This window comes from Sceloporus occidentalis, unplaced genomic scaffold (assembly GCF_023333645.1).
Source record: "Sceloporus occidentalis isolate IW3139 unplaced genomic scaffold, rSceOcc1.0.p SCAF_4, whole genome shotgun sequence".
Classification (NCBI taxonomy): domain Eukaryota; kingdom Metazoa; phylum Chordata; class Lepidosauria; order Squamata; family Phrynosomatidae; genus Sceloporus; species Sceloporus occidentalis.
The window spans coordinates 144,234,082-144,250,949 of record NW_028316984.1 but is presented as its reverse complement, the minus strand read 5'-3'; the positions used below and the strand labels follow the sequence as shown (position 1 = coordinate 144,250,949).

General features: G+C 38.5%; 1 protein-coding gene across 1 annotated transcript in view; it reads right to left on the bottom strand.

Moving 5' to 3' along the window:
• SPTBN5 (spectrin beta, non-erythrocytic 5) overlaps positions 1–16,868 on the bottom strand; it is a 155,573-nt gene that overhangs the window by 125,057 nt on the left and 13,648 nt on the right. Inside the window, exons 7-12 of the mRNA XM_089523147.1 lie at positions 16,113–16,270; positions 12,406–12,634; positions 6,591–7,225; positions 4,960–5,098; positions 2,730–2,962; positions 1,208–1,361 (exon numbers count right to left, since the gene is read on the bottom strand). Of these exons, the coding sequence (XP_089379273.1) occupies positions 1,208–1,361; positions 2,730–2,962; positions 4,960–5,098; positions 6,591–7,225; positions 12,406–12,634; positions 16,113–16,270 (1,548 nt within the window). The remainder of the gene's footprint in view (positions 1–1,207; positions 1,362–2,729; positions 2,963–4,959; positions 5,099–6,590; positions 7,226–12,405; positions 12,635–16,112; positions 16,271–16,868) is intronic.

Below are 16,868 nucleotides of genomic sequence, written 5' to 3'. Positions count from 1 at the left end.
CCACAGCTTGGAGACATTATTTTTTGGACTACAGTTCTCAGCCTCTGTCATCTAACATAGCCAATTACCACCTTGGCTAGGAGATTCTGGAAGTTGGAGTTCCAAAAAGTTATGCTTCCAAGCTTTTCTTGAACTTCCCTCTCTGTGCAGCTAAAGCATACATCTACAAGTATAAAAGTACATTTAAAAGGTACAGTTAAAAAAAGTTAAAGTAAAAATCACACTGCAAAATGAATAAATGTGTCCATTTTTATGTTTCAAAGTTAGAGGAAAATTAAAGTCAGAAAATAATGATAGTGGCAATGCTATTATTGACATTCCAGAAAACAATAAGAAGACAAGCTTCACATGCTCTGAGATGGTCAACTGTTCATTCCTTTTAAAATAGTCCAATGCATTTTGGCCTGTATCAGAAGAGGCCTTCATCAGAAACTTCAACATGCATTTCAGTACTCTTCAATACTCCAATATTATACCACCAATATTAAGCCAAGAAATTTAAAAGAACAGTTTGTAATTAGTTACTTCCAAGCTTTCCAATTTACTTTCCTTCTGTCATTCACCATATCATTTAGGCCGGGTACAGACTGCCAATTTGCGGCATCTGCATGCTCTGGAACCCTAGAATGTATGGATGGTGCCATCTTTAAGCGGTGTCCTCCATACAGGGCGCGTGTGCATGATGCACCTCCTGGCGCCATGCTTGTGTCATGGACATGTCACAGTGCGCCAATGGCACACTGAAGACAGCATCCCTGCACGCCAAGAAGAACCAATTTTTCCAGGTTCTTTTTGGTTTGGAGAGATGCCATGCGGTTTGACTGTTGCGGTGTCCCTCCGGAGGAAAACTGGGCACTTCCAGCCTGCCCCTTTGAGGAGGTCTGGAGAACCCCTTAGTTAGTGATAACTGATTATTATTATTCTCAATCACAGTACATCTTTCCCCCCAAAGTATTAAAAATGGTATATGTGACTTTCTTCCCAAAAGTCCTTTGAGTCTGTCAATCAGTTAATCAGTGATTGGTCCAAGGTCATTCAATGAGTTTTATCAATGAATGTGGAACTGAATATGGATCTTGTAAATCCCAGTTCAGCACTATTACCATTACCACCAATATTGCACCGGCTCCCACAGCTTTGCTAACCATTCTTTTAGTACCAGTTTTCTAAATCTGTGGAAGTGATCAAGAACTCATGTATTACCAACCTTATGGCTCTGGAGAGAGATCATAATATGACTGAGATCACGCCCTAAAATTTTTGTTTTCACAAATTTCTGCTTATCCAATAGCCAGCATTCCTCTTCCTTGCACTCATGGAAAAACTCAAAAATCTTCAAAGTATCTTCCAGCTGATGCTGACTAGTACAAAGGAACAAATAGTACATTTTGTAATGTCTATAGCTATAGATGATTTCATGTTTTTTCTAACAGTTCTAAGATATTAGAACCTGGGTAAAGATTAGTAAAAAAAAAAATTTGAGCTACAGTTTCTATAATAGCCACTGTGGCTGAGGATTCTACATTTACTTGTTAAAACAATGCATTTTCTTGGCTCTTTCTCTGAATTTTCCTTGAAGAATCTTACACATTTCAATTAACTTGGACCATTGGAGGCCTGTGTATTAGCCCATGAGTGAGCCCAAAAACCATTATATCACCTTTTCTTTAATATATAGAGAGATCTACAGACCAATATGGCTATATCATTGAATTCTTTTCTTTAATAGAAGATCGTTCCTTTTTATTGCATTTATGCAGGGCAGGGGCAAAAAAGAGACAGCTCACAAACAAACAAACAAACAAACACTTCATAACAACAATAATTGCATAATACAGAATATTTCTAACTTGACCAACTGAAGAAGTATTTATAGGAATGCATGATGCTTTCTACTGAGTTAGGTTATTGCTCCATTAGCCCAAATAGTGCCAATACTGACCAGCAGTGGCTTGTCAGGATTTCAAGAAGGTGTTTCTCCTAGCCCTTCATATCAAATCCAGGAAATGATTCTCCCTGGAGAAGACTGAGGATTTCTGAATAAAAAACAAGTGCTCTGCTACTGTGCTGTGACTCCTTGTTGGTTCTGTGGTCATGTACTAGAATTAATGACAGAAACTCTGTGATGCTTCTTTTACAATGCCAAACTTTCAAGTGGTACTTACTGTGCTGAGAAATATAAGGGGCTTTCAGGGGAACTGTCAACACACATTCACCAAATAGAAGAACACAAGGTAAACCCTGCTGGATTCACTGGAAAGTCTATCTAGACCAGCATTATGTTCATATCCAGTTAGCCATGAGAAGCCCACTGCATGAATGCAACAACAAGTTCCCACTGGTAGTGCCCCTTGACATATATATTACCAGTCAGCATTGGTGAAACACACACACACACACACACACACACACACACACACACACACACACAGCTGGATTTATATGGGCCTTCTCCATTTAGCTGGGAATTCCTTGCCCATCAGGATTCTCAGTTGAGAATCCCGACTTTTGCATAGCTGTACAACCATCAGATGACAGGGATGACCTGTTACAGCTTCAGGGTTTCATTTAATGCATGAAGGAACTCGTATAAACATCCTTATAATAATGTTGAACAGCACTGTGAAGTTCTGCAATAAGGACTTTTACACCTTTAAAATAACAACAAAAAACAAAGTAATCTATCAGTATTCTCAGAAAGAGCTGAGTCACAACGGGAAGAAATTTACCGTGTTTTGCAGAGATCCACTAAATTTTGATAGAACTGATGGAGCATCCGAAGTTTAGCTTGAAGCACATCTGATTTGACCAGTCTACCTTTTATGGTCTTGTCTGCCCTTTCATCAATATGCCTGACAGTGTTTCCAAAGGAGGAGACCTGGGAGGCAACCAATTTGTGCTTCTGCAATAGATCTACTGCTTCCATTAGCTCTTTACCACAATTCTGAGAACTCAATAGAATCTGAAAATTGAAAATTAATAATAATAATAATAATATAAAGAATTGATTTCTTCTTTAATCACTTGCTTGAAAACAATGGCTGAGTATAGGTGACCATTTATCAGGCAGATACTTTCCTCAGTAATTTCTTGTTAATCCAGTTATCTATCAAGTCATGAGCTTTTTAAAAATCAAATCCACACTTAATCAGAAATCTGAGGAAGGAGGGAAGGATGTGATGGTACGCTGAAGACTAACTGGCATAATGTGACAGATACCCAGTTTATCCAGTAGCAGTTCAGTATTATGCACCCATTGATCCAATATCTTCCTATATGAACCTATCAGATTCTTTACATTCTTGGGGGGCAAGCTTTCTCTCAGTCTCACCACCATCAGAGACATATCTGGTGGGGACGTGGGAGAAAGCCTTCTTGGTGGCTCCTACAAGCTATGGATTCTCTTCCTAGGGACATGAGTCTGGCCCCCTCTCTGCTATCCTGTAACTGGTAGGCAGTTTTTATTGAGACACCTGTGTGTGTTGTGTGTGTTCAAGTTGTTTTCAGTTTATGGTGATCCTAAGGTGAATCTATCATGGAAGGTTTTGTGTGTGTGTGTGTGTGTGTGTGTTTTGTAAGATTTGTTCAGAGGACATTTTAACTTTGAGGTGCTTTTAAATGAATTTACACTTTATACATTTAATGTTTTTTAAATATAACTTTAACTTTGTATAAACTTTTGTATTATCAAGGTTTTTTTGGTTTATTGTCATGGCAAGGAGAGGCTGCAGGAGTTGGCTTTTCCCTGAGCCCGCTGGGAAGGGCAAGATGCCATCCTCTCTCATCCTCAATTTTCCTTTTCGCCCTGCTGAGTTCACTGAGTTCACATTACTTTGCACTTTGAACTCATTTTGCAGCAATTGATGTAAGCTGAGGACAAAAGGGGAAAGTGGGAGGAGGAGAAAGAAACTGGGATGACAGAGGATTGATTGCTCCAGACTGTCACTGCCAAATCAGGACAGTTGGTGGGTATGATAGTGATTAGCCCATGGGTGAAATTTTCAGTTATAGTGTATTCAGATTCTAGACTGCTGAGAAATCATGCCCTTCCTATAAAATCCCATAAGTGTAGAACCAAATGTGCTGTGGTAAAGGAAAGAAATAATTTTATCATAGCTTCTCCTGGAAGTGGAATAATCAGAACCCATGCAAATATTTACCACGTATTAAATCTTGGAAAAATTAAATATTGTACACTTAAGCCTGCATACACTACGTGCAGTGGCATACATGTTGGGATGCAGTAGCTTAGTGGTTAAGTCACCAGTTCTGATAATCGGAAGATCACAGGTTTGGCAGTTGGAGGCTTGAGTGCTGCATGATGGGGTGAGCTCCTGTCAATAGTCTTAGCTTGTGCCAACCTAGCAGTTCAAAAGCATGCAAATGCAAGTAGATAAATAAGTACCACTTAGGTGGGAAAGTAACAGTGCAGTAATGCTGGCCACAGGACCACCAGAGTAGTCCTCGGACAACGCTGGCTCTTTGGCTTAGTAATGGAGATGAGCAATGCCCCCTACAGTTGGTTACAATTAGACACTCATGTCAAGGGACTACCTTTACCTTTACTATTTTACACTACATGTACACAAAATTATGTTTGTATAATACTTGTCATACTACTCATTGGTGACTTACAGGGAAAAAAATCTTTCAACCAAATCTTGGTGTAAAAAACCTGAAAGCAACTGAACTGATTGGGCAGTAGAGATCCACAGAACCCATTAAATTAAATCTGTACATTTGTGACCATTATCTCTGAAGAAGTCAAAAATGTTATTTTATTTGCCACTAGAATATCAACTTTGTACAAATGATTTTACATATACACCAACATACATTGCTATTTTGGACCGCCAAACACAAGAATTTCTTGCCGCAAGATATCAATGGCAGTACTTAATTTTCACTAAAATAACATGTCTACTAACATTAACTTGAAGAATGCATGAAATAAAATACCTGCAACCCTTTAAGTTCCTCCATAACGGTATTAATGTCTCCTAAGAGGACCAGAACTTCCTGCATGTCTGCTATGAAGTGTCTCTGTCTTTTGAGCTGGTTCAAAAGATCTTGCCATTGCTGTGCAATATCCTTTTGCCTGTCCATAAAAAGAAAAAAACAAACCCTGATATACTGTAAAACTGAACAGAGTTACGCATAAAGAACCAAAATGTAATACCTTGTTACCTCGTTGCTTTATAGAGTTCTATTTACTCTATGTCCAGACATCATTAATATGTATGTTTCCATAAAACGTTCTCTGCACCTGAACTCAGGAAAGTAATCTTTGGACTACATCTCCCACAATCTCTAGTCAACATGGCCTTGGCCTGTGGGCATGCTAGATAGGGATTCTGGGAATTTGGGTCCAAAAATAGCTAATCTAAGTTGCATATCATTAGCTGACACTGGCAAAGGTACATAAATGTATAGGAATCATGAACAAGGCTGGATATTATGGAAGTTTCAAAAATAGCTTATCCATGTCTCAGCAGCTACCTTGAGTTCTTTAGAAGGATGGAAAGACTATTCAAAACTTCAGAAAACTGTTGAAAACCATGGTTTTTGAGTGTCAAAAAACTGTGTCAAGTAGAATCCTAACTGATATGAATTGTTGCATTTTCATGTAATTGTTTTCATGCCATTGCAATTTGCAATCAAGAAGTATTTCTTGCCCAGAAAAAAGCTGACCCTGTGCCAAAAATGGACTTCTAGTTGGTACTGCTGCTGCACAAAATTCACATATGATCCTGTGCTACAAATGCTGTCATTTGGGAATTCTTCACAACATTCACACAAGTGATTTGCCTAGAAAGCAACATTTTCTGTGAAGGAATCAGCATTTTATGCACAGAAAATAATATATTTATGCAAGAATATCATTTCTTTTACACAGAAAATGCTGTGTCCGGTGCAGAAAATGCTGTTTCCTGTGCAAAACATCAATGTGTGAATTTTGCACAGAATATGTCCTGAACTGTAAATAGGCATTGAAAACAACTTGTTTTTGTGACTTGTTGCTTCAGAAATAAAACTGCTAAAATTACTTGTTGCTTCCCTTTGAAGAAATAGTAAAGAATCCCTAGTTTTCAGTGACTCCTTCAGGGGGCACATGAAAAAACTGACAATCCATCTATGTTACATTGTAGAAAATATATCACCCAATGAATGTAGGGATTATTAAAGCCCCCCCCCCCCCCCCCGGGTAAAGGAAATGACCCAACATTCTCCAATAAAAACCATATTGAACTGTAGTAGAAAATCTGCACTAGGCAAGTTATATTAAGAAGCTGCAGGCATTTTTCTCAATGGGGAGTTTCTTTGAAATTTGCTGGGAACTTTGTTGTTGTTGGATTTTTATCTGGCTGTTGTTCATCCTCTGTATAAATTGCAATGACCCTTGGCTTGATGCTAATGAAATTTGACTTGATTTCTCTCTTTTTGTGGGTCATTAAATCCTTTTAACCTGTAATGCATAACTAATATTTATAAAACGCTTCCCAGGTGTTTCCCAGGTATATCAGATAAATAGTATGTCTGTGTTCTTATTCTGACACAGGAACAACATCAGGCATTACTTTTAAACTTACATTTTTGAAATCTGCATCTTATCATGGTAGTTCTCCCGTCTGATTTCTGATGCCATCTCAGAGAGTGCTTTGAAGCGCTGGCTTCGGGAAAGCATGTCTCCAGCAATGGCCTCAAGCCTCCTTGTAGCTGCCTCAAGTTCCTCCATACTATCAGGTCGGCATTCCTCTTGCTTCCTCATGATCCCCCTCATGTCCTCCAAATAGGCCACACGAATGGCAGCTTTCTTCAGAAATCTCTGGACTAGTTGCTCAACCCTCTCAAGTCTCAATAGCTCCTGCTGTATTGCTTTTCCTCTGTTGTGCTCTGCCTTCTCCAAAATGATCCATTCCTTTTCCAGATCTCTTAGTGTCCTTCCTTCAGGGGGCAGATAAGCACGCTGGTTGCTGGTTCTCTGTTTGGTTCTGATGTGGAAGAAATTGGCTTCAATTATCCCCTTCTCCCGGTACTTGGGAGGCTTCTCCACAGTGCGGAAGAACTTAAAGTTGCCCATGAGAAGACGCATTTCTTCTAGGGAATTGGGAAATGAGTGATCGTCCAGTTCCCTTACTTTGATTTTTATCCATTTCAAGAGGTCAGAGACCATTTGTTCATACTGGGACTTCAAGTCATCTGTCTCCTTCAGGAAGAACACAATCTGTGGGAACAGACATAATGAAATCCTTCCTTCATATAATCCAGCAGATTTATTATTATTGACTTCACTGAAATCAGGCTTCATACAAGATGTTTTAAGCTTAAATGACGTATACATGTGAGACTGTGAATTCAACACAATTTTCCTGTCCCAAAAGGAGACATTACATCCCAATGATTTGTATTACAGCCACAGCAGAGGAAGACAGGAGGTTTTTTCCCCCTCTCCTCCATAGGTCCGAGACAAACTGCCCAATCTCCAGATCTTGTATTAGTCATGAAGAAGAAAACTGGCAAATTTTCTCAGATCCATTAGTTGAATTAGTCTCCTGGCCATTTCAACCAGGCAAATTTTATCTTTGAGTCTAATACAGTATCACAGAGAGATTGTTTTATCTAGAACAGTGACAAATTGAAGTAGTGCAGAACCAAGAAAGTACTTATTAAAAGTATCATGGAACTTTAACTGACATGGAAACATGGTATTGAAAGTGAAATCTTAGAACTGTATCACACATGGGGAAATTGGGGATTTAAATGGACATTATGCCATGAAAATCATGCGATTGTGGTGCAGATTTTCACATGATGTCGCGATTAGAGGACTTGTCCTGGCAATGCAAAGGACCAAGGATTTCCCTGTGAATTATTTGTTGCTGGTTATAACTTTGTTATTGCTGGGATAAGCCCTCTTTAATCACGACATCATGTGGAAATCTTCACTGCAATCTCACAATTTTCACAGCATAATGTCCCTTTAAATCCTTCTTTTCTCCGTTTTTCTCTGTGTGATAAAGTCCATAGTGCTATAATTGCTTAGTGGGAAAGGCCCCCAGGTGAATGTTCCTATCTGGACTAAGAAGTGATTGCAATGATCTGTTTCATTGTGCAGAAAGGACCATTTTATCTTCCATTTGATCGTATATTTTTATCGATACATTACCAAAAACTCATCTTTTGTTACCACATATCAGAACTATACTGGCATGTTAAGTAGTCAGATGCATGTGCCAAATGGTTATCTTCATTCTTCCTTCATTTTCATTATTAACTTTGCAGCTTATGTTCATGATAGGCTAGTCATCTCAGAGGTGACCATCTGAAATCCACTCATAATACAAAAAGTTGTGTGAATGACACAGATTGGGGACATCTGGAAATCTAGATACTCAAGTGAGCCATCCAGAGATCAGTTTACAATTGTTTAACTTGAATATATTTCAACCTAAAATTCCATCATTTCAAAATACTTGTGTGTCAATCAGTTCTGAATCTGGTAGCTTGGCTTAAATATAGAGGTTTTAAGTATATATATGGCTAATGTCTTCTGCTTTAAACAAGCTGATATTTTAAGATATAATAGGAAACGAGGCCATAACTAGCTTAGAAAGTTGCTTTTCGCAACTTTTCTCAACAATTACAAATAAAATTTTCCTCAAGTAGCAAGTTACAGGTATCTTGCAATTTGAAAAGGATCTCTTTACTTTTTTATTATTCCCAAGTAACTAAGATATTACTCTTTACTTTTACTTGGTTTAAAAATGCTACAAGCTACTAGCCTAAACACTAAGGCTATGCACTTCCTTGTTACTATTAACAAATACAGTTAATAGTTAAAGTGAATAATTTCAGTATAATTAGCAATTTAAATAATTAAAAATTAAACTGAAAAAGAGAAATCATCTCTCATCACATTACAGCCATATTGTAAAGTAGTGAAAATTATTCTGAAAGAAATTAATTGTCAGCAACACATTATATTTCTGGCATTTAGAAATGTGATCTGCAAGCTTCTTCCCAAACAAACAAACAAAGAAAGGTTACCACACCCTGATGATGTTCTTCTGCTATGCTCAGGTATTTCTACTTAAAAAAGATGTACAAATAAACTCAGGTTCCACAGTTTGTGGTTTTCTACTGGTGTTTAAAGGCCACAGCTTTCCTAAAGATCCTTAAGTAATCCATTTAAAAGGAGAATTCAGTGCCACAATTTTGAACATAAACTCAGGATAAACTTTAGGGTGTTGATAGGATGGACAATTTAATCAGTTACACTTTTTTGCCACGATGGACTATTGCAAATTTTGGTAAATTCTGAAAACTCTTATCCTGAACTGAAATGCTCAACCATCCTTAGTTCTTGCTTTCTTTAATTAATGTTCTTCACCCCAATGAGAAAATGGTTCAGGGGACAGTAGGAGGAGATATATCTATCCCAGGGCTTGGTGTATTCCACAGCCAAGATGTGATTCTGCCAGTGTATTGTGAAGATCAGACATGCTAATTCACCACCCAGCATAAACTCCATGGACCTATTCTTGGCATAAAACCATTAATATGTATGTGCAGGTATGCCCTTTCTCCTATTTTCCTCTCATTTCTTTGCTATTTTTTAGTTTCTACTGATTAATCCTAGCTTTGAAAGAGCTATCAGTGAAACATCTAAAATCACAGAAAATCTCCTGTGCCGAATAAGCAAGAGGTACAATAACAACTATCTGGATCAGTTATTCCCTATGTCTCAACCCACAATTGTTTCTTTCTGCCGGCAGATGGGTACGTTAATAACAAAGTTGCTGACACCAAAAAAAGAGCATGGGCTAATCTGAAGTTTTCTGTTTCCTGAGTGGACATGCAGCAAAGAAAGGAGGAGCATCTGCAAGTGAATAGGAATGAAAGAGCAGCACCAACCTTTAGTGCAGGAAAAGCAGCCTGGGGCATTAAGGCTCCTTTCTGTATGTTCTGCCATCGCACCCAGTTCTCACTGAAGGATCCTAGTAAGTGCATGGTCATTGGTTTGGGTGGGGAAGGGAGGTTTACCTCTCGGCATAGATTCCCTCTGCATTCCTGCTCACCCACAAGTCTAAGTGCTCTGGCTGCTTTGACACAAGGAAGGCTTCTCTGGGGCAATCCTATTATGGAACTCAGAGCTGCCTATTAAGGGTGACTGAGGTCATGAGGAGATTACCATGTCTCCCTTTGTTTGTTTATGTCTTCCAAAGGAGGCAGGAAGGAAGACATACGGAAAAGGAAGAGAACATGTGCAAGAATGAATACTGGAAGAGAACTGCAGTGGAGATCATACAACAGTAAAAGGGGAAGCCCAAGGGGTGAGAGGTAGCTTCAATGAGGATACGAGATAGGACATTTTTAGCTTGGAACCACATGTTGGAAGTGGGAGGATTTTGTTGCAGTCACGTTTTAAGACAATCCCCCCTAATTTTCACTTCCCAGGCCAAAATGCAAAGTGAAATTTAGTTATCATTTGGCATTCCATCTTTGAATTTTGCAATGCAGTTCTTCAGTCACAGAATGCATGCCAAAATGCTTATCTTTGGGGAAAGTTTGTACAAATCTTCAGGCAAAAACAAAACAAAACAAAACAAAAACAAAAAACAAAAAACAAAAAACAAAAAAAACCATATAAAAAGGCATTATATATACTACAGCTGTTAGGCAAAATTGTGTACAAAGGTTTGTACATCAGGAGAAATGCTTACAAATTTGCATGCAAAATCCATGAATTGATGTGTAAACCTGTTGAAACAAATTTAGGAAAGGAAAAAAAATAGAGACTGAAATAGACATATCCATTTATCCCTAACTTGATGCATTTAGTGTTTTTGCATTTATATGTGAATATATAATTGGTGTTTGAAAAACTTGCATCAGCACATAAGCAGTTCACAGATACTTCAGAGAAGACTCCTCTGTGCCCCTGGATGACCTTTCCTTTCAAAGAAATCTAAGCTTCCCACAGCTCTTTACATAACATCCAGCAGTCTTATAGCTCCCTTACTGCACTGCAGCAAAATTCCCATATAGTTTCTGCCCTTTTTGACAGACATATATGTGTCTGCATGCCACAACAAGTCATGCTGTGTGGTTGGTTGAACTCTGTCTTGTTCAGATATGCAAACAATCATTTCCCTTAATAAACCTTGGTTGATTAATAAGCACAAACTGCCATTTGAATTTAGGACTTGTTGTTGGCTTATGAAATCTGGCTTGTTTAAACCATGGCTTATCATGATGTCCATGCCCACAATGGTGGCTTTTCCCTGGCTTGTTTTCCCAGCTACTCACCATGAAACAAGACCTGATAAAAAGGAGTAAAAGAGAAACAAACCAGAATTGGGGAAGACAATGCATTGTTTGTTTGGTCATCTGGAGAATAACCCGTGAGTTGAGCAAAGAACCATATCTTACTGTGATGGGAAAATATATCCAGAGAATGCCAGTATAGCTATGATGAGAAGAAATTGCTCCAAAACAGATTGCAGAGATAATCCAGGTTGAGACGGCTTTAATTCCCCTGTCTTAATGCTAGGGAATTTTGGGAACAGTAGTTTTGTGAGAAATATAGCCTTTTCTGTCAGAAAGCTCTGGTGCCACAATAAACTTCAATTCCCAGGATTCCCTAGCATGGAGCCAAGGCACTTAAAACAGTCCCAAACTGGCTTATTTCTGCAGTGTATTTTGGACCATTGTGTAATACTGTGCTAGCTATAATCTCTTTAGCACTGAAAAGGGGCACACAGTTCTTTCAGCCAGAGCTGTCTTGGCTTCTCCTATAAGGCTTTCTAGTCCATGTCATTTGAATAGTGAATCTATTCTAGCTTTTAGTCCAAACCTGAAAGGGAACTGTCCAATATGCTCAACCATAACTCCCCAGACAGGGGCTGCATATGCACTGGAGATATAATCCACTCTGGAACCACAACAAACTCCAATTCCCAGAATTCTATAGCCTTGAGCTATGGCAGTTAAAGTGGTGTCAAACTGGATTATTTCTGCAGTGCAGATGCAGCCAGAATCAGCACCTTGATAGCTTTTGTAATGGATTTGGCACCTCAGTGACAAAGGAAACGCCAGCCACCAATGGCCATGGTAAATTAAAATGAAGGGGAGGAATCTAAGGAGAATAGTATTAGCCCTGCAAAATTGTGAGAGTGTTTTCAGTTATGTTCTCCCTCAGTAAACCTTTGTATTAGGCCTTTGTATTAGGTCCTCTTTTTTTGGGCAGAATATAAAAACATGTATTGCTGTTCATCCCTCCTATGAAAAGCTGTAAATATTATCCACTGATTCTGTATATTAAAATGGACCCCCCCCCCTTTTTTTTTTTTTTTTTTTTAAATTTACATAGGGAGAAAAATTGCTGAATAGCAATGTACTGACTTTAGCAAGCCTTTTCTGAACAGTCTGGCTGTGTTTCGCCCTGGAAAAGTAATGGTAGTAGAATGACACATAGGTCATGATAGATCTCTCATCTGGAAAGGGTACTGCCACATCCTCAGCATCCAGCAGTTTTATGATTCCCAGCTGCTTCTCTGCCACAGTGAAGGCATTATTTAGGTTGCTGATGGGCTGGTCATGTCTCAGAGAACTGTACTGGATGAGGTCAGGTCTGGAAAGGCAGAAGAAAAGAAAACACATTTGAGAGAATGCAGTAAAATGGATACCAACTCTTTCACGCATTACAGTCCAGTCTCTTCAATAAGCATAGCCTTTCAGTACTTTACTATTCTCCATCATTTATTAGATGCATTTTACCCCCTCTCCATACCAATCAGCCTATGTTGAATAAATAAAAAATGCAGTCCTAGCCTGAAGACATACAACATAAGGGATTTAATAATGAGGAAAAAGAAACGAGGCAGAACAGGAAAATGAGCAAACTCGGGCACAGATCCTCAAGATTACACAGTAATTCATGTAATGGCTCACTGGAATAGAAGCCATTCAAAGAGGCACTAAACAGAGACAGTATATTAACCCTATTCCTTCTTCTGTCATAACCAGATTGAGTGCTTGGAGGGTACAGGTAGAAGAGGCAAAGAAGTGTAAATAGTGCAAAATCTGTCATGTCCTATTGGATTTGCAAGATTCATGTTTAAATAAGTTACACTGGTAGGATCTCTGCATTTAATCAACTAAGCCATATGTTGCTGTGAAGATTCTTGCCTCCCTTACTATTTTCAGTGCAGTGATCTTGGTTGTGTGTGCATGTTTTTTTTTTTAAAGAATCATTGTTGAGCTACAGGAATATACGGTAATGAAGGTCTAACCTGCACTACAGAAATAATGTAGTTTGACATCGCTTTAATTGCAATTGCTCGATGCTATAGAATTCTGGGATTTTGAGTTCTGTGAGTTATTTAGCCTTCTTTGTCAGAGAGCTCCGGGTGCAACAAGAAACTACAAATCCCATAATTCCATAGGACTGAGCTATAGCAGTTATGGTGGTGTCAAACTGCATTCTTTTTGCCATGCAGATTAAACCAGAGTCGAAAATACATAGGTGGGCTAAACTATAAATTAAAATGTAATTCACAAAACGAACAAGCTTTTTGAACTCACCATCAGGTTGTATGGTTAAAAACACACACACCCAAAACAAAAAACTGGGGATGAGAGAAGTATGCTGGTCCCAAAAAATGTTTGTATGTGTCAATCAGGTTCATTCATTCATTCAGGAATCCTATAAACAAGTTATACAGTATGACTCTTCATTAACTTGATATATCTGTCATACAGATATAGGCATATATGCAAGCCTTACACCTATCTGTGAAGTAGGAGTTTTCAGCTGAAAATTTTCAGGATGCTTTAGAACTGTAATTTCCAAGAATTGGAGGCAGGAAAGAGAGAACCAAGAGAGTAGTACATCTGTTGTACATGTGTATCATAAAGCAGATTTTTTCACAGCTAATGAGCATATTAAATCAGTTTTGAAAGTGTAAAATCAACACTTTCAAAACTGATTTAATATGCTCATGCGGATACATTTATTAACTCCATTTTAGGATATCTGAAGAATACCATACTGCTATATACAGAAACAGTGTAACCTCTAGTGATTTGACACACAGATACCCTCTAGTGGTTTGACATGAAACAACATAATTTTCTTCAATTGACTTCAAAAATGTAATAACTGTATCAATTAGCTAGGGAAACTGATATTCACCATTACTTCGTTTTTATTACTTTTATTTAAAAATGCAAAACCAAGAATCTATTTTGTAAGATGCATTACTGAGGCAGGGGAAGTTAGAAATTACACAGTTTTTTGTCAGGAAATCTAAGGAAAAGCAAGGACAGGTGTAGCAAAAGCAGCCAAAGGATGTCATGCAAAGTCTGATTAAATCATACCAATAAGACTTAAGTGAAAACCCAACAATATAAGCTCAACCCAAGTTTATGCTCCAACTATAGAGGCAGAAGAAGAAGTTGAAAGATTCTGTGCTGGAGTCCAGGGGGAAATTGATTATATACCAAAACAGAACTTCTTCTTAATCAAAGGTGATTGGAATGCAAAAATAGGAAACAGAACAGAATAAAAGATTTTGGAAAAATTGGCCTAGGATCAAGAAATGAAGCCAGAGACCAACTGACTGAATTTTATGAGACCAACAGTTTGTTCATCGCAAACATATTCTTCAAACAAACCAAGAAGCAGCTGTATACATGGACATCACTTGAAGGCTTATTTATTTATTTACATTATTTATACCTCGCCCTTCAGCCCTAATGGCTCTCAGAGCGGCTAATATAGAAATCAAATAGAATACTTAATTGGAAGCATTCAGCATGGCAGGACCATTATTCTGTAGCACCAGACAGCTAAATCTGAGGACTAGGTAAGCAAGAAGCTGCTTAGGTATGCTTGGGGTTTAGCAGGAGAACCTGGACACTTTTGAGTGGTCTATTTAAAATTCATGTTTTGCTTGCACATGTATTCAAATACTATCACATTTTCCATAAAATAATCTTAAGAGTATAAGAAGTGTGTTTCTGGAAAAGCCCAGAGACTTATCTAGTCCAATACTCTATTTCTTCATTGTGCCCTCAGAGTACACCTATGAGTACTTTGCCAGCAGAGTGTCACTTGGAATGTTCTAGAGGTGAACAAGACTTTATGAAAAAACCTTCCTTCCACATCTCAAATGCATGTGCTCAAGCCATGGCTCTCCAATTTCCCACTCTCTTCTCTTTCAGTCAACATGGAAGAATTTTTGCAAGAACAGAGAATGGGTCATGCTGGATCAAAACAAAGTTCTCTCAGGTCCTAATCCAGCATCTTGTTTTCCACAGTGGCCAAACAAATGTCTGAGGGAAATCTATAAGAAAGAGCCATATCACTCTCCTCTTGTTGTTCCTCACCAACCCGATACCTCTGATCCGGGGTGTAATGTGCTCAAATCCAGGACTAGTACCAGCATGATGTTGTGCTTTGAGTGTTGGACTACAACTCTGGACACCATGGTTTGAATCCCGGCTCTGCCATGGAAACCTACTGGGCAACCTTGCACAACTCACACTCTCTCAGCCTCAGAGGATGGCAGTGGCAAACCCCCACTGGAAAAACTTGTCAAGAAAATCCCATAATTGTTCACCTTAGGGTAGCCATAAGTCAGAAATGACTCGAAGGCAAACAACAACAACAACACCAACAACACACTGATAGCCTTATCCTTTATGAATTTGTCTAATTCCCTCTGTAAGTCATTCAAATCAATGGCCTTCACTACATCTTGTGGAAGCAAAGTCTTAATGCAAAGCATGCAGTCTGGTAATAAACTGTTTCATTTGGTCTCTGTTAATTTCCCATAATTCATCTTTATAAGATAACTCTGGATTCTAGTATTAAGAAACATACAAGCACCTCTCTATCTGCTTTATATCAATCATGCAAAATTTCATCAACCACAATCATTCTGTGCCCCTTTTGCCTTTCCCCACATATATTGCAATCTTCCTTGATAGAGAAGTTTCTCAATAGCCTTTTATTGCCCCTTTCTGCACTTCCATATCCTCACACCTGACTAGAATTGGTTGAAATGTTTGAGCTGCTCCCACAGGATATTCAACTTTTCATTTACCTGTGAGCATGAATGAGTGCATTAAAGGCTAGTCCATCACTCCAGCTATTGGAGAAATCTTTCACATTGACATTGGAGTAGCTGGCAGTCTTACACTGACACCAGATCAGTAGGGCATCATTGGCAGAAAGGACATCAGCTCTGAAACCAAATTCTTCCTAGAAAGAAGAGAGGGGGAAAAGGGGACACAAAGTCAAAGGCAATGGTAATATAAAACTGAAAAAAATATATAAAATTAGTTCTTAATCTAATACAGATTAGGTATCTCATATCTGAACTTCTTGGGACCAGAAAAGTTTGGGATTTTGGAATATAGTACTGTACTTGCATATTGTTGTTGTTGTTAAGTGCTTTTTAGGTGTCTCCAGCTCATGGTGACCCTGTGGATGAGATATCTCCAGGACACCCTGTCCCCCACCTCTCTGCTTAGGTCAAGAAAATTTAGACCCTGATTGAGTCAATCATCTGGCATGGGGGTCTTCCTCTCTTTCTATTACTTTCTACTTTTCCTTGCATTATTGTCTTTTCTAATGTATTGTGTCTTCTCATTAAGTGACCAAAGTGCAACAGACTCAATTTGATCATTTTGGCTTCCTGGGAGATTTCAGGCTTGACTTGTTCAAGGACCCACTTGTTTGTCTTTTTCGCTGTCCACAGTAGCACTCTTCTCCAGCATTACATTTCGAATGAGTTGATTTTCTTCTTAACAGCTTTCTTCACTGTCCACCTTTCATATCCATACACAGTAATGGTGAA